We start from the raw sequence: 25939 nt of genomic DNA, 5'->3' as shown, positions 1-25939 counted from the left end.
TCTGATGGGCTGTGTTCTACTCCATCTATTCTATCTTTAGGTCTGAGCCTCGTGTTGCTACTTTCCAAATTCTCTGACTTGACATTGATTGGCCCCAACAAAAAGAATTTGGAGCTCGGCCTTGGCCTTTCTCAGTCAGGGTTGTTTGAGTTGGACCTGGTCAGGAAGTGAGAACCGATCATTGATCCAGCTACAAACGTGTTTCCAACAGCCAATGACAAACAGAGGCTGGGAAACAAACAATTGACTAAAAACGGTCCAGTGTCTTGACTGATTAAAAAAAAACAGCGGAGACACTTGAATATTTAGAGTAATATACGGTAAACAATAAAGGAGCCACTGAAGTAAACCAAGCAATTGACATATTAAACATAAAGGTAATTGGATTTAATTTAGTGGGATTGTTCTCGTGAGGCAGCAGTTACCCTAGTGGCTCTTGTTACACGGCTAGACATTTATAATTACTACATTCCCCAATGAGAACAAACACATTTATTGCGTTTTGCAATTGTGACTCATTCCAATCAATAATATGCAACTCTGGAAAAAATGAAGAGCCCACTGCACTGAACCCCATTGAAAACCTCCTAGTTTTTCCACCAAATATTGATTCATGAACTCTTCCTGAGTTCCTAAACGAACATGAACTTGTTTCCTTTGCATCACTTGAGGTGTGAAAGAGCTTTATCTTTTTTTGTTATTCTCATTTTCTGTAAATAAATACCACATTTTTGCTTGGACTTTTGTAGACATGTTCTCAGTAGTTCAAAGAATAAAAAGAACAATGTTCCTTTCACTCCGACATATACCTAAAAAAAAGATGACAGTCCACGCAGAAAATGCACTTGGACAGCTATGTTGATATTTCTCTTCAACCCAATTACATTCTAGTGGTAATACTGGTGTTAACGGAGTAGTTTTGTCTGAACCAGGCTTGTTTTATTTTAGCTACACAACTTCAAATCACCCCCAGATAAGCTGATGTTAATGCAACATTATCCTGATGCTAAAGTCCCATAGCGTGCCGTCACGGTCAAAAGAAAGTACACCCTCTGTCAGACCTATGGGCGTTATAGCACACATTGTCTGATTAGAGAATGTGTTCAAAGTGAACTACAAGAACACAAAGATTCCTACCAATATCATGTATTAAACAAAGATAAACCCAAAGTGAGAAGGTACGAGAAAACCCAAAAGCAAAATACAGAAAGAGTAGCTCTTTTTTTGTGACCCCTCTAAACTCCAAATTGCATCAATAAGACCCTCCAGTTTTATCACAAATATGCAAAATTCACACAAAATCAACAGATTCCCGCATTTGTTTCTGATTTCGTTTTTCTCTCAAAGCATTGGGTCTAAGTGACCGATACGGCGATGAATTAAAAGTCACATTAGCGCAAACATGGTATAAAAATTCCTTGCGGATATTTTTGATATATTTTCATTTTGATTGCAAAAACCCACAAAAACAATCACAAAATTGTGGATGGCCTGATCAGTGTGAAAAGATGTCCAATAATTTTTAATTTTAAGAAACAACAGCTATATATCGATATTTTAACAGTTTAATGGCTTTATCAATTCAGTCTGGCACAACCGGCCCTTTAAGAACATTCAGATTTTTGATATATATAAATAAAATAAAAATGAGTTCAACACCCCTGCGAGTCTAACTTGTTGATCACTTTAAAAACAAAAAAATCTGACTCAAAAGTATATTTCATTATAGTCAACAGCATTCGTAATTGAACTGGAAGCTTTCCTGCTGTGAGTGTCATTAAACCTGGAGGTAAGAAAGGGGGGCCACACCATGTTGAAGGGCCCTGCGCGGTCGGCCCAGCATGCCTCTGTCAGTCTGAAAAGCAGCCAGTGGAAGTTGAGTAATGCTGTTTTCCACATAAATAAACACACCAATGGACGTGCTGTGGTGGCATAGGGGATAGCGTGACCCACGTTTGGAGGCCTTGAGTCCTCGACTTGGCCGTCGCGGGTTCAATTCCCGGATCCCGCGACATTTGCCGCATGTCTTCCCCCCTCTATCTCCCCCTTTCCTGTCAGCCTACTGTCATATAAGGGACACTAGAGCCCACAAAAGACCCCCTGGAGGGAGAAAAAAAAACACCAATGAAATTCAGACCAATAACACAAAAGTATGGAGAGGGAAGTGCGAAAAGTTTGCCAGCGTGTCGGACCACATGAGGCCGGAAACAAAATGGCGTGATTTTCATCACGAGAGCTGATATAATCAGCTCGGCTCAACTGTTAGCATATTAGCATGCTGCATTCTACAGCTAACCCCTGGTATCGTACCATCCTCTTGTTGAGTTGTTGATCAGTACTTGGTTGCAGTACTTGGCAAGAACACGGGGACTAAAACAAACAAACAGCAGAGACAAACATGAAATGCAGGGCCGGCCCAAAGCTGTACGGGGACCATGAGCAGAATTTGACTTAGGGCCCTGCAACAAAATGTAGTTTTAAAAACACAGACCATAGAGCTAGAATTTCAACAGTTGTTTATTGTCACTGTCAGTGCTGTTAAACTTGATTTAATGGTTTCAGCATGGATACATTTAAATATTGAAATTGTTTAACATGTACGTTTAAGATCTAAAGGAACTGACAATTTCACTTTGCAAAAGTGCAAATCTGCAAATCTGATGCTGTGAGTTTGTGTTTGAGCTTGGTTTGTTTATTTATATAACCTCAGCAAACTGCGATAATTATTGGTCACTTTTAAACTCAGGCAAATAAACTGGATTGAGATTTAGTGGAATCTCCGAGATTACTAAATCTATTGAAATGTTAATGTTCTTAGTGGGAAGAGGGGGCCCTAAATCAAATTCTTCTCAAGGCCCCCATACATCTTTGTGCCGGCCCTGCAGGTCTTGCTTGTTTGTCCCTGTGTTCCTGCCAAGTACTGCAACCTGCTTTCCACCTGGAAGGCTTATTTTCTGTGTATCTACTTTAGACGAGCACACAAAGAAACATGCGAACATGAACAGAGTTTAAAGCGTTTCCTCTATGCTGTAAAAGTTCAGTCTGCTGCCGATCCAGCCAGACATAAAGTGGGTGTGGTCTGACGCATTGACTCGCTATTCTAATCAATTGTTTGTCTAGGTTAAAGATGTTTCAGCTAATGGTTATAGGTATTGAGGGGGGGTTTTATTTATAGAAGGCGAATATTAAAAACAGTTGAGGAATCTTCTCAGACAGTCTGAGGTCAGACTTTGACGCTCAGAGCAACAACTGGGCCTCAGAGTGTCCCGGCTCCTGGACTTCAGGTTCCTGGTAGAACTCGTGGGTTTCGCTGCACGGAGACAGAAAAATCAAACGGTCCAAAAGCGTGAATGTTTCTGTTGGTATTTTATATAGAGCAGAAGCGAAATAAATCCGTAGCTGGAGGCAGCTTATGATTATCCCCGTAATTAGTAAATAATCTTGTAACCGAGATGCTGGCGCGGTTTTCTAACGTGTCAGCAGCCTGTGAGTGAAGACAGGCTGTAAAGCAGCGGATAGAGAAAGTTTAGAAACACTAAACTAAATCAACACAAAAAGTCACTTCGCTTCTTTAGCTTTCCTTCATTCATCTTTTTTTTTTGTCTTTTGATTTATTATAGGTTTGGTAATGATGTGGTTCATTCTTGATCTTGTAGATCTTGTAGGTCACTTTTGTGAGTAGATTTTTTTTCTCTCTTTTTACTCAAAGTGTAATATCATGTTTATAAACCCTGGATCCAAGACAGAATGATTACCGCCTTTGAATTCGGCCACAAACACAGGAAGACGTCTGACGCTGGTGAAAGAATGTCGCCTCTGTTGTCTGCCGTTGACTTTTGGTGTTGCAGATCGACTCTCTTTCTAAAGAAATGGTTTGCTATGTCCGTTTGTTAAAGGTGCTGCGGGAAAAGAAAGGCAGGAAAATGTCCGTCAGCAGACAGCCGGTTCGCCAGGACAGAGTGAAGGGAATAGCGGTAGTCCTGCTCAGTGGAAAAGAAATTGGTGCTAGCAGGGATCTGTGAACATTTTTTTATTACGTTGAGATGTGGTAACGCTCTCTTTATGATGATGTAGCAAGCGTCTGGTTTTCTTGTTTTATTTGGATGAGGTCATGCGTAGAGGAGCCCGCCTGATTCCAGCCTCCGCTCCCTCCTTCCATTCCCCATGTTGTCTCGGTCAAGTTTCAAGGAGCAGGATGGCGCGAAACGACGTGTTGCCAACAGGACGGAGAGCTTTGCGTTTCCCTCAGGCACGCACTAAAACGTCACGTCTCGAAGTCGTCATGCCTGATTTCCGTGAGGTCCGTGAGTTTGTTTTGTCGTCGCTGTTAGCGTCAGCGCTAGAGACGGTGTGACTCCTGCGCTGTTCATACTTCCCTTCCTGCCACTGGTCAGCTTTGGTCAACATGTTTGCCGGCGTCAGGCTTGTTGACCACAAAACACCGGAAATTAGTGTTGTTCGATTCCATCAATTTTCTTTCCGATCCAATACTGAGAAAAACTAAAGTTGGTATCAACGATTCCGATCCGATCCTTTGTGCAAAAACATGTAATTTGCCTGTTAGATAAAAAAAAAAAAAGTGTTGTATTTCAAATCATAGCTTCCTTAGACGAACGAAAGACATCACTCTAATTTATTCATTTTAGTCTCAGAAGTACTGTGAGATAGCAGGGTCATTTCCTAAAGCTGCTATTTTAACTACAGCAAAAATCCTACAAGAAAGCTGAAACAGATCCATGTCTGACTGAGCAGCAGCAGCACGCTGCGTTTGGGCACCACGTCTTTATGTACTACACTCTTACCAGGCGGAAGAAAAAGTAGTTCCACACCAACCCTGTTTTATTTATGCAAAATCCCAATAATTTAGTCTCTTTCTAACGTGTTGTTGTTCGGCTATATATATATATATAAAACTGATTAAAACTGATTTGGGGAAAAAATTACCTGATTTTGTTAACTTTTGTTAATCATATGAATTATTGTCATTTTTGTACTTAAAATACCAAAATTTCCACTTAACTCAATATTTTGGTCCATGTGATGATGTAATTTTTAAATATTAAATAATTGATAATTTGATCAGTTACTCAGTACTTGTTATCAAATAACTTTTTATTCTTACTTGAGTACAATTTTTGGGCACTCTGTCCACATCTGTTTACGTGACTCTAGTTTGGAAACTGTGTGAATCTGCTGCTGCTCATCAGTGCCCTCTAGTGGAGAGAACGTTTGGATTATGCCCGTTGAGAAGGAGCAGTAAAGAGGGTCGGTGCTTTCCCGGCTTTGATGGGGTTTTTGTTTGGAGTTGGTGCCACCTCCAGTGAATATCCGGGGCCATGATGACACGGCAGCCATCACATCTTCAACAAACAAGAACCCTGCTATCTAATACATGGACCTATCGCTGTTATTTTCTGCTGCTGCTGTAACTCAACATGTCCTGCTTCGTCCACCAACTGGAAGCTGACCTATAACCAGGGCCGGTCCAAGGCATAAGCAAACTAAGTAGCTGCTTAGGGCCCCAGGGCCAATAAGGGGCCCCTCAGTGGAGCTGAACTTTTTTTTTTGCCTGAAATGTTGCTAAATATAGCAAGAAAGTCAGTGAGTTGGCAACAGTGGGGTGACTATGATTAACTGTAAACGTTCAGACCTGACCTGGTCTGTCAGTCAAACCTCTCACTGCAGAACAGGAGAGGACAGAGGCTGATTTATAAACCTTTGCTGACGAAGTTAAGATTAGGGGATAAGATGGGCTTCACATGTAAGTATGGGCCAATCACGATCCCCCAAAATGAGGAAAATCGGCACCCAGAAATCAACTGGTCGATAAATCAATTAGTCAATAAATGTATCCTATATTATACATGTATATAATGTAAACAGCACTGCCAGAGATGCAATAAGTTTATAGCAGGTGTGTGAATGACCTAATGATCGGACTGCTGAGTGCAGCCAGTCCACATTGTTAGCAGAACTAGAGGGCCCCAGAACCACATTTGCTTAGGGCCCCATAGAGGCTTGGGCCGGCCCTGCCTACAACACATGGCAGAGGTCAGAGTGTCTCTGCTGTCGCCTGTGTTTGTTGACAATAAGCCATGCTGCGATTCTGCTTTCAGCTGTGTTGGGGTGGATGAAGACGATGCGCCGGACATCGACATCTATCACTGCCCAAACTGCGAGAAGACCCACGGCAAATCCACACGTGAGTAACAGCACTGACTCAGTAGGCCACTGGGTGGCAGTATTATATAATATTATATTATTTTATATTATCAAAAAAAACACAGTTTTAATAAGATTGTGTTGAAGACAAGTGTTTATTGGCTCGACGTTATAAGGACTAAAAATGAGAAAATGCTTTTTTAAATTCAAATACATCATGCAGTCTGTATTTCTTCTTCCTTTTGACTTTTCAGTGAAAAAGAAAAAGAACTGGAGCAAACACGACACGGGGCAAAGCACAGACATCCGGGCGGTTCAGAACGGCAGCCAGGTTTTCATCAAGGAGCTGCGCAGCCGGACGTTCCCCAGGTGAACACCTCTCCGTCCCGTTGATTGTTTCCCAGAACAGGCCACTCGGCGTTCGCTCCGCCTTAACACTGAATGACTGTTTCTGATGTTTGGTGGCGAATTTCAAGAAAACCTGTCTGGAAATGCCAGCATAAAGCTGTGTATCACCCTGAGTTGAGGGTTGCTGTTTGGGGTGAAGTGGGGTTCCTAATGAGCACAACCATCATACATAGTTCCTTGCAGATGTTTTCATACTTTGAAACTTTAATGGATTTTGTTGGGTCTTCATCAGACAGATACAGACGTTAATACTAAGTGGACAGGAAATGATACTTGGCTTCCACGTCTTATTTACAAATGAAAATCTGATAGGTGGGATGGTCAGTGTGTATCCAGGCCTCTAGAACCGCAGCGGCTGCAGGTCATTAGCGGTTCCACTTCCACTTCACCGGCTTTGAAAAGCAAAAACAAAAAAGTGCTTTGAACATCTACAGCACACGTGTCAAACTCGGGACCCAGGGAGCCAAATCTGGAACGCTGTAGCTTTTTAGACTCCAAATTACATCAATGAATCCCTCCAGTTTTTCACTAATCCACAAAATTCACGCAAAATCAACAAATTCCCACAATTTTTAAATGTTTCTCAAGATTTGCCAGAAGCATTGGATTTAAGTGACTATTGCCTCAGCCTCACTTAATGTCAAGTTATAGTCCGTGACTTTTTTAAATAAAAAGTTGCATTTAATGTCATACATTAGCGCAAATGTAGTAAGAATTCCTTACAAACATTTATAAAGTAGAGTCGGAAAATCTGTGATTTTGGTTGTGAAAAAGCCCCAAAATCAATCACAAAATCCTGGATGGTTTTTAGGATGTTTTACGGTGAAAAGATGTTCAGTGTTATTTAAGTTTAAGAAACAATTACTGAATGCTGAAACAAACAGCTACCTATTGATATTTTAACAGTTTAATGGGTTTTATTAGTACACTCTGACACAACCGGCCCTTTAAGAACATTAAGATTTTTGATATGGCCTAGATTTTAGCGGTTGAAGAATTTCTCTTTTGTTGTTTGCTAAAGACCAAGAGCCATTTCTTCAGCTAGTGCCAGACCAGCTTGTTTGCTTTGGTTTGTATTTTACCCACAATGCCCTGGCGCTGTAGTTTGCATGTTGCTTTTGGAGCGGTCTCCAGTCCGCTTGGCGTTCACATGTGCATTCAAACCACACCAGAGTTCACTTCAACCGAACTGAGACCGAAGAGTTTAGGCAGACAAAAGTTGTTTTTGTTTTTTAATCCAAATCAGAGTTTGATTAGGGATTCACACCTCCCCAAATGAACCGGACCTTGCAGACAAACAAACTAGAGTTTGATTGCAGAGAACTGAACAAGGCTGGTGGGAATGATCCTGCATTCCTTGCAGGTCTGGGTTCATGGCTCTCTATGATGCTGGTTTTTCTCAGTTGTTCTCTGAAGAATCTCTGCTAACAGAACACCTCCACATGGTGGTGCTGTGGTCCGCCCGTCAGGCCCTTCTGTTTGTTAGTTATGGGGCCAAGCTGGGACCAGCCGGTCAGAGTAAAACCAAACTCCTCTCTCTTCCAGTGCTGACGACATCGTGGTGAAACTGAGCAGCAGTCAGCTGACCCTGGACTACCTGGAGGAGAACGGCTTCAACGAACCCATCCTGGTCCAGAAGAAGGACGGTCTGGGCATGTCCATGCCTCCCCCAACCTTCTACATCAGTGACGTGGAGAAATACGTTGGTAGGAAGAAATTCCAGCAGCCTAACTAGACCCTAACTAGTGCCTCTACTGGCCTGTGAGGAAATGTAAAAGCTCCTGATTGGAGCGCAATATTTCACCATTAAGGTGGTACAACACATAATCTGTTCAATTTTAAAATGTACTTACTTTAAACCAGGGGTCTTCAAGCTGCGGCTCTGGGGCCAGTGTGGCTCTTTAGACCTTCCATGATAACAACATTGGCTAAAAATGATAAAGAACCAGCCGATGTTTTTAAATCTGGATTTAATAACAAATGCACATTTTTGATTTCTAGTTGTTTTCTTTAAATATTAAATAATTACACTGAATGTTCAGAATGACACTGAAAGTACCAATAATACTATTTTAGAACCATTTTTCATTTCATAAGGTTGGAAACCATGCACTTTATTATATCATTTTCCACAAATATCAACATCCAATAGAAGAACATTTTTCCATCCTTTATTATACAAACTAAACATTTATATAAAAAGTTGGTTCTTTCCTTGTAGTACAGTGTATCTGACTATCTGGTTGTAAATGTATGGATTTCTATTATTATTATTATTATTATTATTTATTTTTACTTATTTATTTTTACTTATTTATTACTTCCTCATGTTTGGTTCAAAACATTGCTACCACCACCTGTTGACATAATTAGAAACTTGTTTCACATAACACATAAAATTAGTTTAATAGGACAAAGTGTTTTGTGCCTCTGGAGTTCATGTAGGAATTACATTTTTATTACCGAACTGCTTTAAACAATTGTAACACTATTTAATGATAGGAATATGCCATAGAGGTGCATGACTAATTATAACAGACGATTTAACAGCTTTCCTTTATCTGACCTGCACGCAGTGCCATGTGCTCTCCAACAGGGGGAGCACCTGCTCTCTGAATACACCGATGTTTGGGTGGTAGTGACAGAATCCCACCAGAGATGTGTTCAGCTACACTGACTTCATGACATGTGGACCTCACCTGTAGGTTCTGAGTCTTATCGGGTCCTGTCCTGCTGTCTCAGGTCCAGACGTCCCCGTGGACGTGGTGGACGTCACCAAACAGACCGACAGCCAGATGAAGCTCAAAGAGTTCGTTGACTATTACTACAGCACAAACAGGAAGAAGGTTTTGAACGTCATCAACCTCGAGTTCTCAGACACCAGGTAGCGGCTCGCCGTCTCGACTGTGATGTTTGACAACAGGAAACTTTTTCTTCCAGACTGAAAGCCTTTTTTTTTTTCCTTCTCCCTGCCATCCAGAATGAGCTCCGTAGTGGAGAGCCCGCAGATCGTACGGCGGCTGTCCTGGGTGGAAAACTACTGGCCCGACGACGCCCTGCTCGGGAAGCCGAAGGTCACCAAATACTGCCTCATCTGCGTGAAAGACAGCTACACCGACTTCCACATCGAATGTGGTGGAGCCTCGGTGTGGTACCACGTCCTGAAGGTCGGTGGCGGTCGGGCCGTGGAGCGGTCACTCGACCCTTCCTCAATGCAAAACCACAGTCCATGATGCTGAATACCTGCTCATGTCCGCAGGGAGAGAAGATCTTCTTCCTCATCAAGCCCACGTCGGCCAACCTGTCTCTGTACGAGCGCTGGAGGTCGTCGTCCAATCATGGAGAGATGTTCTTCGCCGACCAGGTGGACAAGTGTTACAAATGCACCCTGAAGCAAGGCCAGACGCTGTTCGTCCCGTCAGGTCAGAGTCCGTCTCACTCCGCGCTCAGAAAGTGAGAAGAACTGGTGTGGAGTAACTTTAGGAGCACATTTGCTGGAACCCGTCTCAAAACTCACTTCAGAATTATAGAATATGCTAAAGGAGATTCCAGGGATTCACAATATTATCGGTATCACCTGATATTAGCTGTAAAATATAATATCGGACATCAGCCATTCTGTCAGAATAATTCACCAATATAACAGGCGTTGTTCTTATATGACAAACCAGTGACATGAGGCCTGCAGCACAGCAGAACGTTATAAGAAACTGTTAAGTATTAATACACGACTGATGTACTTTTCACTTGTTGCTTGTGAACAGGTTGAATTTAGTTTTGTGAAGATTTACAAATTGGCACTGTTTGAGTGTTGTCATTGTCTTAGAGAGAGCAGCTGTCATGAATAAATTTGACATTAAGCATCATGTAAGTTGACAGTGTTGCATCATTTTCAGCCTCCTTTTTAGCATTTTGCATTTGGCAGCAGGCTAATTGGCAAAGATAATTCAATATTTTAATTCCACAGTAGAGAAAGCCATAGAGTTTTAGTAAGTAGGTATAGGAAAAAATATCAGCATTGGTATCGGTTAGAGGCCAAATGAGTTTTAATATATCGGCGTATAGGATATCGATTAAAAATCTAATACTGTTCATCCCTAGAAGATTCATTCTTTGACTATTTGACAGGAAATGAAATCCAAGCAGGCATGTTCTTTTGTTCTCATCACCGGTCCCGGGTACAGTCTTTAGAAATGTCTGATTGATTGTGTCGTTTCTTGCGGAATCAGGATGGATCAACGCGGTGCTGACTCCAGTCGACTGCCTGGCTTTCTCCGGACACTTTGTCCACAACCTGAGTGTGGAGATGCAGATGAGGTTTGGCATCCTGTCTGACACTCATCTCAAACAGACATAAAGCTTATGAACAAGGCCAACATGTGTTTGTGCGGACTGAGACGACTCTAGAGCCAAGGAGGTGGAATTGCTTTTTGACTCTCTCGACAGTAAAAGTGTGAACAATGTGACATTACAGCTTCATGTTTATGAAGAACTAAAGACACGGCCCATAGATAGTTCTGGAGTTCTGATGTCGGATTAAAACACAAGAGCTCTTCAAATCTCCCTCCTGCTGTGGCTTTTGTTTAGATTAGATGACAGTTGTCTTGTAGTGACGCCACAGAGGCACTAGAGGGTGCTGTTGCTCCCCCTAAAGAAGTCCCCTCATAGAACCTCTAAGAAAATGTTTGATTATTATTTTCTTTCTCCAGCCAACATAGGAAAAATGTGATGTTGAGAGTGAAACAATCTGCCAGCGGAACGTTTTTCATGTTTTCATCAATATTAAGGAATTATATACTTAAAACAAGCTCCTATATCCTGCTGAAAAAGTTACTTGTAAGTTAGTTTTGTCTGAATTATTTGCACCAGAAACTAGCACAATCATTTCCACGAGTAAAATAGTATCACATAGCTTTATCTTTGCCTTACCCCCATTTGGTAGTTTCCCTTTGGCCTCCCACAGTCGTCGTTGCTTAATTCATGTAACCTGCGTGGTGTTTAGTTAAAACATGCTTTACTTTCCTCAGAGCGTATGAAATCGAGAAAAGGTTGAAGGTCAAGACTCTCACACCGTTCCCCAACTTTGAGACGGCGTGCTGGTATGTGGGGCGCCACTTATTGGAGCGGTTCAAAGGTGAGCTCTTGATCACTGCAGAAAGTAGTTTGTTTTTTTGTTTTTTTTACAGCAGCTTGTGGCCATGTTTGCAGAAAAAGTTTCTTTCCTCTTGAAGTTTCCAGAAGAATGCATGAAGCAGAGAAAAGGCTCTTTTTGTTTTTCCTTCAGAGCACGGCGTTGTGTCTGCCGTGCAGATGACGAGTTGGATGCTCCAATATTGTTTCAGTTGGTGGATGGGAGCGAGAGCAGATGATTAGCTTCAAAAGGCCTGGCCCCTGTTAGAATGGCTTGGCTCATTGCAAGCTAGTGTTTCAACTCCCCTCAGCTGGCCTGGACCAACTGTTTATGCTTGCAGCCTTGTCGGGATAATGACTTCCTGTTTATCGAACAGGGTCCTGCATGGCACTTCCACCCCACAAAGCCGTGCTGTTAGCACACCGTCATTCCTTTTAGCCGCAGGGGTTAGCTTTTTTTTTCGCCACAGAGAAACCTCTGGAGAAGTTTGGATTAGGGATGCATCGATTGCAGTTTTTTTGCCAATCACCAGTCTTTAAAAAGTCTGACCCGCCAATTCCGATTTTTGGCCAAAACCAATTTTGCTTTGTCTTAAATGTCACTAAATACAGCAAAAAGAAAGTCACTGAGTTAGCAACTGAGGGGCGACTGTTGTTAGCTGCAAATGTGCAGACATGACCTGGATGGGGGTGGTTACAGTCAAACCTCTCTCACAGGAGAGCAGAAGAGGACAACAGATGATTTTTAGATCTTTGCTGAGGTTGATCAAATCGGAGGATATCTTATCTTCATATGTAAGCGTTGGCCAATCACTGGCCTTCCAAAATTAAGGAACCGGGTGTCGATAAATTGATGCGCCCCAATCTGTAACTTCATCTTTGTGGCGGTTGGCAAAACATTGAGCACTCTCCCTACTAGCGACGTTATTGCGCCCTCTACTGCACATGTCTGTCACTTTCAGGTCGTTTTGCAGTTCACACTGGACGTCACAGACATGTCGCATTTACTTGGAAGCACCAAAAAGAAATCCTATTTCACTAAAAATCGGAATCGAGCATTAAAGTGCAGTTTGATCACAGCTTTACAGTCTATGTGGTGGATAGATCTTCTGAGGTTCAAGTTCTGTTACTAAATGGCAAAAAAAAACTTTTCTATCAATTTTCTTTACAGCTCCTTTCTCCAGGCTCTAAACAACATAAGAAAAGTCAATTCAGTCTAATCACACAGACAGATTCCAAGTAAAGTACATCCCATTTGATCCTATCAAAAAGAAACAGTCTGTTATGTTTTGATGTATTATTCAAACTGGTAAAATAAAATAAGTTTCTATCTGCAGCATTCAGTTCTCCTGGACAAACTTTGTGTTTCGTCGTTGACTCTCCGTCAGTCCCTCATGCCCACCGTGATGTTCTTAATCCATAGGTTTACACAAAGCAAATAAGCAGCCAGCTCCATACTTGATACACGGTGCCAAAATCATCAACGGAGCCTTCAGAGCGTGGACTAAAAAACAGGTATGGAGAGTGAAACATCGGCCTCCTGCGTTGTTCCTGGCGTTCCCACGTCACCGCAACTCTGCTTGTTTCTGCTCGTAACAGGCTCTCCTGGAACACGAAGATGAGCTACCAGAGAACATGAAACCTTCCCAGCTCATCAAGGACCTAGCCAAAGAGATCAGGCTGTCGGAGGTAACTTTGATTTTATAGATGTAGGGAAAGCGAAAAAGAGAGAGAGAGAGAGACATCAGGGAAGATTTGAAGTCTTTACTTTAGCTACGCTCTGCCTCACGAGGCTTTAGTGTGAAAACTGAAACGTTCATCTCAAACTCCTTCAAGACATCAAAATCAAACATTATAACATTACTTCTGTGAAGTCCGGTGGTGGAAAAAAAACTGCTGCTGCTTAGCAACATCGCGAGGCCGGTCACAAAATCGAATTTTGCGGGACGATAAATTGTACCGGTGGTTATCGCGATAAAGAATAATATTGTTGCTTTGAGACCATTTTCAAGTAACATAAAACAGGAACACGTTCTCAGAGCAACACACTTCAAATTCTAATGGACATTTAAAAACTGCAACTGCAAGACATTTTAAACGTCCAAACTAAATAAACAAAACAACAAATAAAATGAATTGTGAAGTCTCTGGGGACAAAACTGTCCTTCAAAATAAGAGCTGGTTGAGACCAAAGCACCAGACTGAAGACTTGAGGAAGAAATGAAAATTATTGAGTTCATTTTAATTTATCATGAGATGAACTGATTCTTTGAGACAAGCGTAAATGTCAACAAATACTGTAAAAATATTGTTTAATCCCAGTTTGTGTAGTTATGAAAGACATATTCATCAACTGAAATGATTGTAAAATGAACACGTCTAAGATGTTGCCGCTGACTTCTACGATGTTCTCTTATTATCTCTGCTCTTTCTCCCAGAACACAACAAAAGCCATTAAGAGCGAGCCGAGCATCAAGGCACCCGTGGAGGAACCAGCATTTACCCACTCCGAGCCCGACGAGCCCGTTTCCCCAGCAACCATCCCGTCTCCCAGCAGAGAAAAACCCAAGAAAAAAGCCCCCAAATCCCAGAAGCCTCCAAAGGCGCCCAAGGCCCCCAAACAACCGAAGGTCAAAGACGGGGAAAAGAAGAAAGTGAAGAAGATAAAGGAGTTGTCGCCGCCTCCGAAGCCTTCCAGCTTTGCCGCCCTGGAGTCTCACGCCAAGGAGATCTTGAGTCAAATGGACCAGCAAAAGAAGCCAAAGGTGAGCACATTCAGAGCAAAAACAATGTGATTGCTTTTAGATATTGTGTTGCCATAACCCCCGATAAACCGAGAAAGCTTTCTGAATGCCGGGCATTAACAGGAAGTAAAACTGGCAAAAAAAAAAATCTTTTAGTTTTACCTGCTCAACAATAAAACTTTTATGAAACCTGTATATCATTAAATATCCAAAACCTAAAGAGGGTATCGGACCGTTGCCTTAATAAAAGAAAACAGGCAATTTATAAAAATTGTGCGTCATCGGCTGCACTTTGGACACCCCTGGTCTAAACCCACCTAATTTTAAGAAACTTAGTTGCTTGTTTCAGCATTCAGGAATGCTGAAACAAAGCATTTTATTTGTTCATATTTTAACAGTTTAATGGGTTTTATCAGTACATTCTGGCACAACCGTCCCTTTAAGAACATTCAGATTTTTGATATGGCCCAAAATAAAAATTGAGTTTGACACCCCGGCTCTTCATGTTCCAGGCTGGATGAAAGCTGAAGGTTTCTGTGACATTAGAAACAGTTTGCAGGTCGTAAAGCCGACAGCGTTCCAGATTCTTCTTTCTGTTAAACTTTGTGCCTCTCCTTTAAACTCCCAGGTTGTCAAAAATGTCCTGAGTGTGTCCGAGAAGGAAACGTCAAAGCAGAACAACATGGACAAGTTTGAAATCAGAGAGCAAAACAAAAACAAGACGGAAGCCAAATGGAAGTACAAGGTACGTTTTATCATTCCTGCTTTCCCCACGCCAAAGTAAAAAAGCAACTCCGTTCGTTCTGAGCTGAACCAAACTCCTGCCCATGTTCTTTCCAAAAAGTCACAAGCCCATAGGCTGAACTGACAAAAAAAAGGGAAAAACAACAACCCTGAATCATCTAAAAGCAATTTGCAAACTTCAAAGTGGGAATTAACAACGATGATATGGCCAAGTCTTAGATTTCGGCTCTGCAGTCCATCATCCGCCCTCTCGGCGTTTACTTAATGGAATTAAGCCATGTCCACATCCAAACACCTTCCATTTAAGTGCTTACACATGTCCACCAGGAGAAAAAAAAAAGAAAAAGTGTTGTGTGATCATCACTGAATAATTGGAGGAAGCTTTTTGGGGGGAACAAAAGTGTAATTTTTTCAAACAGAAGACATTAGAGAGCTTCAGTTTCACGGAAAATGTAATGCCAGACTGCTGAGGAATGTTCGCAGCCTCTCTGCTAGCCTCTCCGCTGCTTCGCATCGGGCCAAGCATTTACAGATGGAGAGGAGATCATCGTTAGGTCTTCACCAAGGTTACTGCTGAACCATTTTCCTTTTAACTCACGTTAAAAAAAAAAAGTCAAAGAAACAAAGACACGGCCCCTGTGTGTGTCTTGTGCAAGCTATTAATCGTCTCCAGAATGTTAGGGCTGATTAGAAAGAAAGGCATTCCGGATTACAATCTGAGCATACACAATGCTGTCACACGCCTTTAATTAAAGAAGCAGAAATGTTTAATGTTTTAAACACTCGGTGGCGGATGCTTGATTACAGAGTCGGCTCAGCTTTTGTGGCTGCCATTTTGGATTTGCCGTGCAGCATCTGGATTGGCACGAAGCCGGTCAGAAGGTTCTGAATGTGACATCTGGGAGCATTAGCACTGGCCGTTAGCGGTTAGCTTGGTTTCACTGCTAATTAGACAGTTGATCCTAATAACCATCTCAGCCTGAATAGGGAGAGCAAAATATCAGAAAGCATGGACGTTTCATGTTGTGATGATAATGACGGGAATAATCTCCCATGTTCTGGTTTGCGTTTCTTTTTTTTTCTCCTACATGACATTCTTCTCATCTCTCTTCATGCCAAGAGTTAACCTTAAAAAATAAAATAAAATCACACGGACAGAATTGTTTGCTGCCCTGTTAATGACCGAAAAAACCTGCAATGGTCAATGAAATAATCCAAAATTGGCAAAAGTAATAATAATAATACTAATAAATAAAAATTGTACTGAAAATGAACCAATGAAAACCGGGCACTGCTTTTGCTTTGTGGTTCAACAGAATCCTTACTGGTTGTGCCAAAACCTCCGTAAAGGCCTGATAAGGTGCAGCCAGACGAAACCAGCTGCTGCTCCTGAACTCACTGGAGTTCAGGGAACAAACAGCTCAGTCTCTTTGTGAAGACGTCTTTTCAGTCTAAAATAGTTTTGCTGTAATTAATATGGAAATATTACGTTTGTAACGCAAAAAACAAAAAACAAAAAGAGAGAACATTTCTGCCTATTCTGCATTTTCCCTGTTTATTTCCATGCATGTACACATGAAGTATTAAAGAAATAAGCTGGAAAATAAAATATAACCGTAGAAAAGCTTGTTCATTTGCAGTTCAGATTTTATTTAAAAAAAATAGAAACAAAAAGCCCCCCCAGACTTTTCTGGACATGATTTTGTGTGTTGATGTTCAGGCAAAACTTCAAATGTTTTCATTCTGTTTCGATTTACTGCGTCTTTGAGTGAAGCCACTTGCTTTGATTGACTTTCAGAAATTTTCCCCACTATGGAGGATATTTGTTTTGAAAAATTGAATGCGTTACAACAACATTTAATTGTTTTCTTGGAAAATTAACTTTGTGAAACTGAATTTTTGAACTGAATTGAAATGAAAAGTGGTTCTGATACCTCAGCAGTTGCAGTTTTCTGGCCGATCGCAGATTACCAATTTTTAAAAATCCTGACCTGCCGATTCCGATTTTGTTTGTCTGAATTGTTGCTAAATATAGCTAAAACGTTGCTGGAGTGACTATTGTTAACTGCAAACTTGCAGACATGACCTGGTGGGCGGGGCTAACAGTCAAACCTCTCTTACAGGAGAGTAGAAGAAGACAGAGGCTGATCTTTAGACCTTTGCTGAGGTACATAAGATCGGCTTCACGTTTAAGCATCGGCCCATCACCTAAAATCTTCCAAAATTAAGAAAATCAGCGTTGATAAATCGCTGATTTTCCCCTACCTTACTTTTTTAAAAAGTCACTATTTTCTGATTTAAAAGTTGTTTTAAATGTCTAAAGAAAAACTCACAGCTTCTTGAACTGATGTGCCTGTAAATGACTTGGTGCCGTTACATTCTGTGAATGTCTTGTCACTTGATACCGTACACTTGCATTGCTTCTGCTTCCCTAAGCATTACTTTGATTGGACCATTACAGAACAGTAAGCCGGATTCCTTGCTGAAAATGGAGGAAGAGTGCAAGTTTGACAGAATACCACTGTCAGGCAATAAAGACAGATTCAGCTTTACTATGTCTCACAGGAAACTAGCCAGGTACGTATTGCATGGCCTCCACTGCCAAATAAATACTTTATGGTAGGCTTGAAGAGTCAGGCCTTCTGATGTGGTCTATTATGGTGATTATGGAGCTATGTGGCAATCAGCACGATATCCACTGAAGCTAACTGGAGGGTTTCTCACTGTCGGTGCCTCGCTCAGCTCATTCTCCTGCGGTTTCTGTTCCAGCTCCAAGACGCTGAAACCTCAGACCAACTCAAGTATTTTCGGATCGTTACAAAACCTAAAAGAGGACAAAACCAAGCCAGTGAGAGACGAGTACGAGTACGTCTCGGACGAGGGCGAGCTGAAGATAGACGAGTTCCCCATCAGGCGGAAAAAGAACACCGTTAAGAGAGATCTTTCCTGTGAGTGTTTTCAGATTAACGTGCAGTGTTTCACTTTTGTTTAAGCCAATAACCATGGTGGGTACAAAAGCACTTCACAGCATCAGCTTTAAATACCTTAAACTTAATTTGATGCAAGTTAACGTTCCTTTGACTGCCACTTGACATTCCTTAGTGAAAGCCAGAGGTGGGCAGAGAGCCCAAAACTTGTACTCAAGTAAGAGTATCAATACTTCAACATATTTTCATTCAAGTAAAAGTAAAAAGTAGCCGTCCAAGAAATTATGCAAGTAGGAGTAAAAAAAAGTATTTGGTAAGTAAAAAGTATTTGTTAAGAGTAACTGATCAAATTATCAATCATTTAGTATTTTTTTTAATAATGACATAATCAGATGGACCAAAATATAAAGTTAAGTGGAAATGTTGTTATTTTATGAAATAAAATGACGATTCATATCAGTTTAAAAAAAAAAGGCAACAAAACATTTTTCCAGATCAGTTTCTTTTGATAAAAAAAACTTGGGAAACAAACAAAAACATCATGTGTGTGTCTGCTGAAGTTTTGGTTAAACCATGTTTGTTCTTCATTTAGTATGACGAGAATGCAGGAATTTTACTCAAGTAAGAGTAGAAATACTTTATGATAAAATTACTGAAGTAGAAATAAAAAGTACAGCTTAGTAAAAATACTCTTAATAGTACCTTTATTTTTTTTTTCAAAAAAGTTTCTGGAGTAAATATAATCGAATAAATGTAACTATGTACTACCCAACTCTGGTTAAAGCAGAGAGCGAGCTCTGTGTTCCTGCCATTGAATATGACGTTTTAATAACATTTATCAGAACCTGTTCTACTCTGAACATTCAAAAGCATTTCTTCAACCAGTTTTAGCCTGTTATCTATTATCCTCAGGTAAACTCCTGTCTGCTCATATGACCAGTTCTTAGAATGTTTTATGGTTCATACATTCATACATTTACGGGGAATGTTGTGAAATGGGAATGAAGAAAAGTTACTCTAGTCTAATCAGACACACTGGAGCTAATCATCAGGCCAAACAGAAAGGACAGATTCTGAAAAATGACTTCCAACATCATCTGAGCTCAAATGAAAAGCTGAAAACAAAAGTTTTTGTCAGCGGACTAGTTCACACAGATGACTGCTCGAATTAAAAATGTCTTTTGGAAGAATACCCTTCTAGCAGGAAGGATCTTAACCAAGCAGGGAAAAGACTTTTCAACGTTGCTGGAAAGATTCAACAGCAATAACAGTAATCAAGTCCAGAGTGTGTCAGTAAGATCTCAACCACAGGACAATACAAACAAGATCATTGTCTCAGCACAGATTGTAGAAGGACAAGCACACTGTCCCCAAACAAACTGATCTGTGTGGAAACATAAGTTGGTGAGCCCTGGAGCGTCTTCAGCACCCAACGGGAGCCAAGACTCTTTATCAGAGGCTTCGTCTCATCAACGCCACGATGGCTCGTCAGAAATTTCGTCACCTGAGCTGATGTTTCTTATGTTTAGTGAGGAAATGGATCATCAATTTTCTCTTCTGAACGCCTCCCCCCCAAAAATAACGTGTTTCATGGATAAAGTGAACAACCAGGTTCTGCTTGCTGCTTTTCTCCTTTCTCTCAAAACTTCATTAAAACCCCCTGACTCTGATTCCCCAGAGCACCCAGCACCACTCTGCGTAACAGACCAGGGTCCAGACTTTAGCTCTACACCTGCCTTCCTCCAGCGGTGCGATACGGGACAGTACCTGTCTGGATCACTAAACAGAACACTAACAAGAAACAGGAAAACATGAAATGCAGCGATCAAAATTCAAACCTCGGATTCATCTCTTGTCTAAAGCAACCTCAAATTCATGAACTATCTGCCACGAAGCCACTTAAACTGCCTCTGCTAAATATGAGACCATTACAGCCAAAAGGACTGTTTGTTAATGACTCCATCACTGAGCAGAATGTTGGTGTTATGTTCCTGACAGAAACATGGTTGGATGACAATAACGAATCACCTGCACTAACTGAATCAGTTCCTCATGATTACAATTTATTAAGCGAGAGTAAAAAACATAAAAAGAGAAGGAGGGGTTGCTATAATATTTCATGAGTCACTAAGCTGCAAAAAGATCTTTCAAGGGAGATTAAATTATTTAAAATATCTGGGAGTTGAGGTAAAATGCAGCAAACGTGCTCCAACACCAACACTCCTCATTGACCTTAGTGAATTGCTGTCTGTTATCCAATGATTATGACGGTTTATTAACATGTGTTGCCGTTTATCAGAACCTGTTCTACTCTGATGTTTATGAATGAACTCTTCTTTCTTGCCCAGTCTTATCGGACATCAGAGGACCCCTTCAGCCGGCCAAAAAGGCAAAGTTCCAACCCTTAGTGAGCAAGGTATGTATGCCGACCAGAACCTGAAACTGCTTCTGCAAAATGCTAATGCTGCTCATCTCTGTCATCCGATATGAAAGAAGCCGTGACTTGATTGCGAACACGTTATTAAAAATGTGAGAAATGCATCCAGAGCAATTGAAAGGTGAAATATCTGTTTGGTGGGGATCGCTGAAGAGAAGTAGGTTTGGTGTGAATGGAGGAATTAGTCCAGATGTTCTGATGTTCCCATATCTCACTGTGTATCTGGATGGAGTAACAGGCAGGCAGGATGTAAGTCCAGCCTGGGCTTTACAGGGTTTATATGGGGTCTGAATATTTAAGTTTTAGGCCTTAAAGAGCTCAAGGCAGCAATCATCTGGTGCAACTGATACTCCAGAGTGACTTATAGTCTGGAATATCCAGCACAATGAATGACGCTTTCGACCAAATGTCAGAAGAAGTACTGAAGCTCTGGTTACAGCTTCAGTTGGACTCAGCAATAAGCTGTTGAAGGACATCCTAGGGCTGATTCAGAACGTTTGAGTTGGGACACAGATCCTGGACGTTTAGGTGCTGAGTGTCCTTAAAAAGTCGGAGTTACCTCACTGAAACAGAAACCCTGGCTTCAATTGTTCTCATACCTAGAAAACTTCAATTACCGCGAAAGGCAGACAGAATGCATGTTTTTTGCCTCGGGCCGCTTCCTGTTAAACTCTCCCGTAAACATGTTTCTTCTTCGTGTCGCTTCCTCCGCCAGCAGAGCGTGGACTCCTCAGACGAAGAGACCTTGCACATAGACACGGAGGCCAAGCCGGAGGTCAAGAGTCGCAACTCTAAGGTGAAGAAGAAGACTGGAAGTGCGGCAGGGATCCTGGACCTGCTGCAGGCCAGCAAACAAGTGGGCGGGATCGACTACAACACCAACAGGTAGGATAAATACCCCCACATAAAACCCCAGGGAAGTTGGCCCCCTCGTCTTCTTCACATCTAACAAAATTGGTGTCAAAACTTTTGTGCTGGTTTGTGCAGCAAAAAATGTTGTTTGTGCCTCTATTATTACAAAGATACGGTGACATTTCATGACCTCTGAAAACATTTATTATCTTTAAAATGATAGAGGCACAAACAAACAATTTTGCTGCACAAGACAGCACAAAAGTAGCGCAAATGTTTGACACCAACACATTTGATGTCAAATGTTTATTGATGTCAAATATTAGTTTGTGCCGCTATCATTTTAAAGATATCAATAAATGTTTCCAGAGGTCATGAAAGGTCAACCAGCCCCCTCCCCCACCTTCTTCAAATCAGACAAAATTGGTGTCAATCAACTCGACTGCGTTTACGCAGCAAACATTTTTAATTTGTGCCGCTTTGGCTTTGAAGATTTTAAAGGTCAAAAGGTCAACCCCTCCCCCAACATTGCTTATATCAAACGAGATTTATGTCAAACATTTCTGCTAAGTTTGTGCAGAAAAGAAAAATGTTTCTTCTCTGGAAACATTTATTAATCTCTTTAAGATGTTTGTGCCTTTTAAAGCACAAATATTTGACACCAGTTGGGTTTTAAGAAGGTGGGGGTGTGGGGGCGGAGCAATGTCACTCAGGCTCACATGAAGCCCCCCTTTGCCCTGCCCTTCTCCTGCGCAGTATCGCATGCACAGCATTAATTTCTTAATGGACCCCATGAGACCCTCTTTCTTCTCAGCAAATGAATTTCTGGCCTCTTTAATGGGCCGAGTCTCTGACAAACAAACGAGCCGCTCTGTGATCGAATAAAAAACTTGAGTTTTCTCATTTTTTCTCGGAGCTGAAAGGCAACAGGCGGTTTACAAATACTCCGTCAGCAGTTTGTGTTAAATCAGTGTTTGCGTCCCGTCCCACACTAATCTATCAAGGCCTCCATAGCTCCAGGCGCTTCCTTCTGCCTCACTCTGTTTGCTGTTTCCCTTCACCTCTTGATGGTCTATTTCCACCACACTGAAAGCTACAAATGAGGAATGAAAGAGAGAAACAAAACATTGTTGAAATATGTTCATTTTTCGGAAAGTTTCTGTGCTTTGAACAGGGGCTGAAGCGATTACCGGGTATTATCGGGATGTTTGATAGTGGATTTGTCATGTCTGTCGCTGACTGGCCTTCCTCTTAAGGCGTTTCGTTTATGTTCAGATTCCGACTTCATGTTCAAACCGCATATTTACACAGTGCATAAAAAGACATGTTATGACTAAAGGTTTTTTCTATCTAGTTCCATTAGAATTGGAAAAAATCAATTTACCAAAACAAGAGAGACAGACTGTCATCCTGCATGGCGCCGTAAAACACACGTACCGTGTGCGTTTTGTATGTTTGTAGGTGTTTTGTTTTGTTTTTTATGTTTCTGTCTTAATGTACAGCACTGAGGCCACCCAAGCAGTTTTTGAAATAAAGCTATAGGAATAACGTTGATTGTTTGATAAGAATTGTCCTCCTTAATGACAATCGTTCCATTGTTGGTCCTATGAAATGACAATAACAAGTCCTGTACCTTCATGGGTGTGAATGACCATAATTGGTCATTTCCTTTGACCAATTATGGAATGGTCATAAATACAAGCCTGAGAACATCATCGCAACCATGAGGGAGGGTGGTGGCAGTATCATGTTGTGTCAAGGTGTGTGTGTGTGTGTGTGTGTGTGTGTGGGCGTGTGCATGTCTGTGAGTGGAAAAGCCTACACACCTAAACTGCTCCTCCAGTTCCTCATCTGAAGCAGAGGTGGGCAGGGTACCTAAAAACTGTACTCAAGTAACACTACTTCAACAACAAGTAAATATAAAAGGTAGCCATCAAAGAAATTTTTCAATTAAGAGTAAAAATAAAGTCTACTCAAGTACTGAGTAACTGATCAAATTATCAGTCATTTAATACTTAAAAATGACCTCATCAGACATAAAGTTTTGTGGAAATTATGGTATTTTAAGGACCAAAATGACAATAATTCATGCAAGTAACAAAAAAATAAAATCAGGCAGAATATTTTTTTTTTTTTCTAAATCAGTTTCTATCAATATAAAACTTAAGAAATAATAATAAAAATAAAACTACAGGTGTGTTTCTCTGGTGAATTTTTGATTTGTTCTTCATTCAGTGGGTAGAGAATCCAGAAATTTTACTCAAGTGAGAGCAGAAATACTTCATAATAAAATTACTCAAGTAAAAGGTTTTTTTTTCTTAAAAAAAAAGTTACTTAAATAAATGTAACTGAGTAAAAGTAGCTAGTTCTGACTCTGATCAGGAGGATTGGGATAAAATTCCAGCAAACTACAGAGGCAAACCTGTTAATGGAAACCCACAACACAGGAGCTAGTTTAATCTACCAAACATCTCTCATTATTCTCACATCTAACAAACAGAAACAAACGTGGTAATAGATCCAAAATTGGAACACTTTAATCAAATTTTATCATATATATGGTAAGAAAGAAGGCTGCCTGTCTTTTTGTCTGATGCCATCTGAAACCAGTGTACATCCGGTTTCAGATGGCATTTTTCCTGATGCCAGCTGACATGTAACGGGTTGTTGTGTTCGGCGCTCGTTCCCCTGCAGCCAGCCGCCTGCGTCTCCCAGCACACAGGAGGCCATCCAGGGCATGCTGTCCATGGCCAACCTGTCCTCCTCGGAGACCCTGGAACAGCCGTGGAGCAACAGCCAGTCAAAAAGCAACTCACATGGCTCGCAGGCCAAGAAGAGCGGCGCGGGAGCCGGCGGGAGCAGCAACAGCAAGCGGCCCACCAAGAGGCTTCCGAAGAAACCCCGAAAAAGCAGCAGCATCGAGAGCCTGGACTACGACGATGACGAGCAGGATCACATGGATGCGTGTTTCAAAGACTCCGACTATGGTAAGCAGAAGAAAAATGTCAAATTTTTCACCGAAGTAGACTTAAATATGATGAAATGTTAAAGTTGGCTTTATTTTGAAAAATCAACACCGCTCTGGCTACTGTGCAGTGCGCTATTCAGTAGTGAAGAGAAACTGGAGACAACGGTTCGAAGTAGAGGGAGAGGAAACACTGCAAAAACACAAAATCTCATTTTTGGTCCAGTTAGTTGTTAATATGCCGCTCTGGTCGGACAACAACTTCAAAATTGTAAGATGCTCCAGCATTAGCATCCATGTTTAATTCCACAAACGCTGAGCACTTCTTCTTCTTATGGTGGTTAACAAAACACTGAGAACGCTGACGATATTGCGCCCTCTACTGCGCATTGCAGGACACTTCCAGGTCGTTTGCCCGTTTACACTGGAGATCACATACAGGTTGCATGTTTGGAAGTATGAACGGTCACGGCAAAAAAAAAACAAAAAAAACCAAAAACGATTTGACAAAAAAATCGGAATTGGGTCACTTCAGGCTCCAGTGTGAACACAGTCTTAGAGACTTAAAACCAACTCTGATATCTTGCTGAAAGATAACTTGTTAGTTTTGTCTTATTTCAAGTGTACTAAGATATTTGCAGTAGCAACTGGACAAAAATTACTTGGTAGGATTTAGTGTTTTTAAAGTGGAGCCAATGGCACCAGCTCTGACCTCAAACTGATATTTTACAACAAAATGGTCAAATAATTACATTCCCTGGTTGAATTTTTTCTTCTTTCTTTTTTTGCTAATGCTAACAGGTGCCGCTAAAAACAAACCGATTCCTGATGAATGGGCCCGTGGCTTTTTTACTTCTTACCTCTTGTAGCCGGAGAACGAGCGGATGATCAGAGCTAATGTTTATTCTTCTGTGTGTTGTTTCCAAATGTTCTCCATCCCGTCGCCCGGCTTTCTTTGTGAAGCCCTTCCAAGCGCAGCTGTTTGTACCGAGCGCGCTTGTTAAGAAGCCATTAACACTCGTTGCAAACTGTTGTTTTACTTGCTTTTTGAACTCCTAATTAGAGTCTAATTAGTTGTTCGTAGCACGAACATTCCTGCTGTGTAATCCCGGCCGGGCCGGAGCTGCAGTCTGCTCTGCCTCTGTAAACAGGCCATTCTTTATCTTGATCACCCAGTTATCAGATATTTAAGTCTAGATTGGGACGATCGTGCCATGAGCGGGTTGAGAGCGGGAAGCGGCCAACAGCTGGCCAACAGCTGTCCTGCAGGCCACCGAAATATCTTCCATGTTAGAAAACACAACCGAACGAGGAGCCGTCTTGTTTTTCGTTGTTCTTCTTCTTTTTCTTTGTTTGCTGTCTTGACAAACGTAGCACACATTGGCCCGTAACAATGTAATGTTGCAAACCAACAATTTGTAGAAAAGAAAGGAAAGACGTGTAGAAAACTTAAAATAAAGTAAACATTTTAGTAAAAAAAAAAAACAAACAAACAAAAAAAAAACTGAACGGACTTTAGCTGGCGTCCCGTCAGCAGAGAATCACGCTTGTCATGCAGACCTGTTTGGGT

At 41.3% G+C, this 25939-nt stretch overlaps 1 protein-coding gene across 2 annotated transcripts in view; it reads left to right on the top strand.

The window, feature by feature from the left end:
* Positions 1-25939, top strand: part of phf2 (PHD finger protein 2) — a 31240-nt gene that overhangs the window by 2366 nt on the left and 2935 nt on the right. The window contains exons 2-18 of one of the 2 annotated variants that reach the window (XM_044122238.1): positions 6117-6202; positions 6417-6531; positions 8116-8276; positions 9313-9454; positions 9551-9737; positions 9830-9992; positions 10800-10887; positions 11598-11704; positions 13124-13215; positions 13300-13389; positions 14139-14465; positions 15073-15189; positions 17650-17765; positions 17958-18136; positions 20464-20531; positions 21271-21437; positions 24099-24391. In XM_044122238.1, coding sequence (XP_043978173.1) covers positions 6117-6202; positions 6417-6531; positions 8116-8276; positions 9313-9454; positions 9551-9737; positions 9830-9992; positions 10800-10887; positions 11598-11704; positions 13124-13215; positions 13300-13389; positions 14139-14465; positions 15073-15189; positions 17650-17765; positions 17958-18136; positions 20464-20531; positions 21271-21437; positions 24099-24391 — 2498 coding nt within the window. Of the gene's footprint in view, positions 1-6116; positions 6203-6416; positions 6532-8115; positions 8277-9312; positions 9455-9550; positions 9738-9829; positions 9993-10799; positions 10888-11597; positions 11705-13123; positions 13216-13299; positions 13390-14138; positions 14466-15072; positions 15190-17649; positions 17766-17957; positions 18137-20463; positions 20532-21267; positions 21438-24098; positions 24392-25939 lie in introns of both variants that reach the window. The other variant, XM_044122237.1, reaches the window with a different exon arrangement.

Source organism: Gambusia affinis, linkage group LG07, assembly GCF_019740435.1.
Source record: "Gambusia affinis linkage group LG07, SWU_Gaff_1.0, whole genome shotgun sequence".
Classification (NCBI taxonomy): Eukaryota; Metazoa; Chordata; class Actinopteri; order Cyprinodontiformes; family Poeciliidae; genus Gambusia; species Gambusia affinis.
The sequence above is the reverse complement of the archived record's forward strand: the minus strand, read 5'-3'. Positions and strand labels throughout refer to the sequence as shown.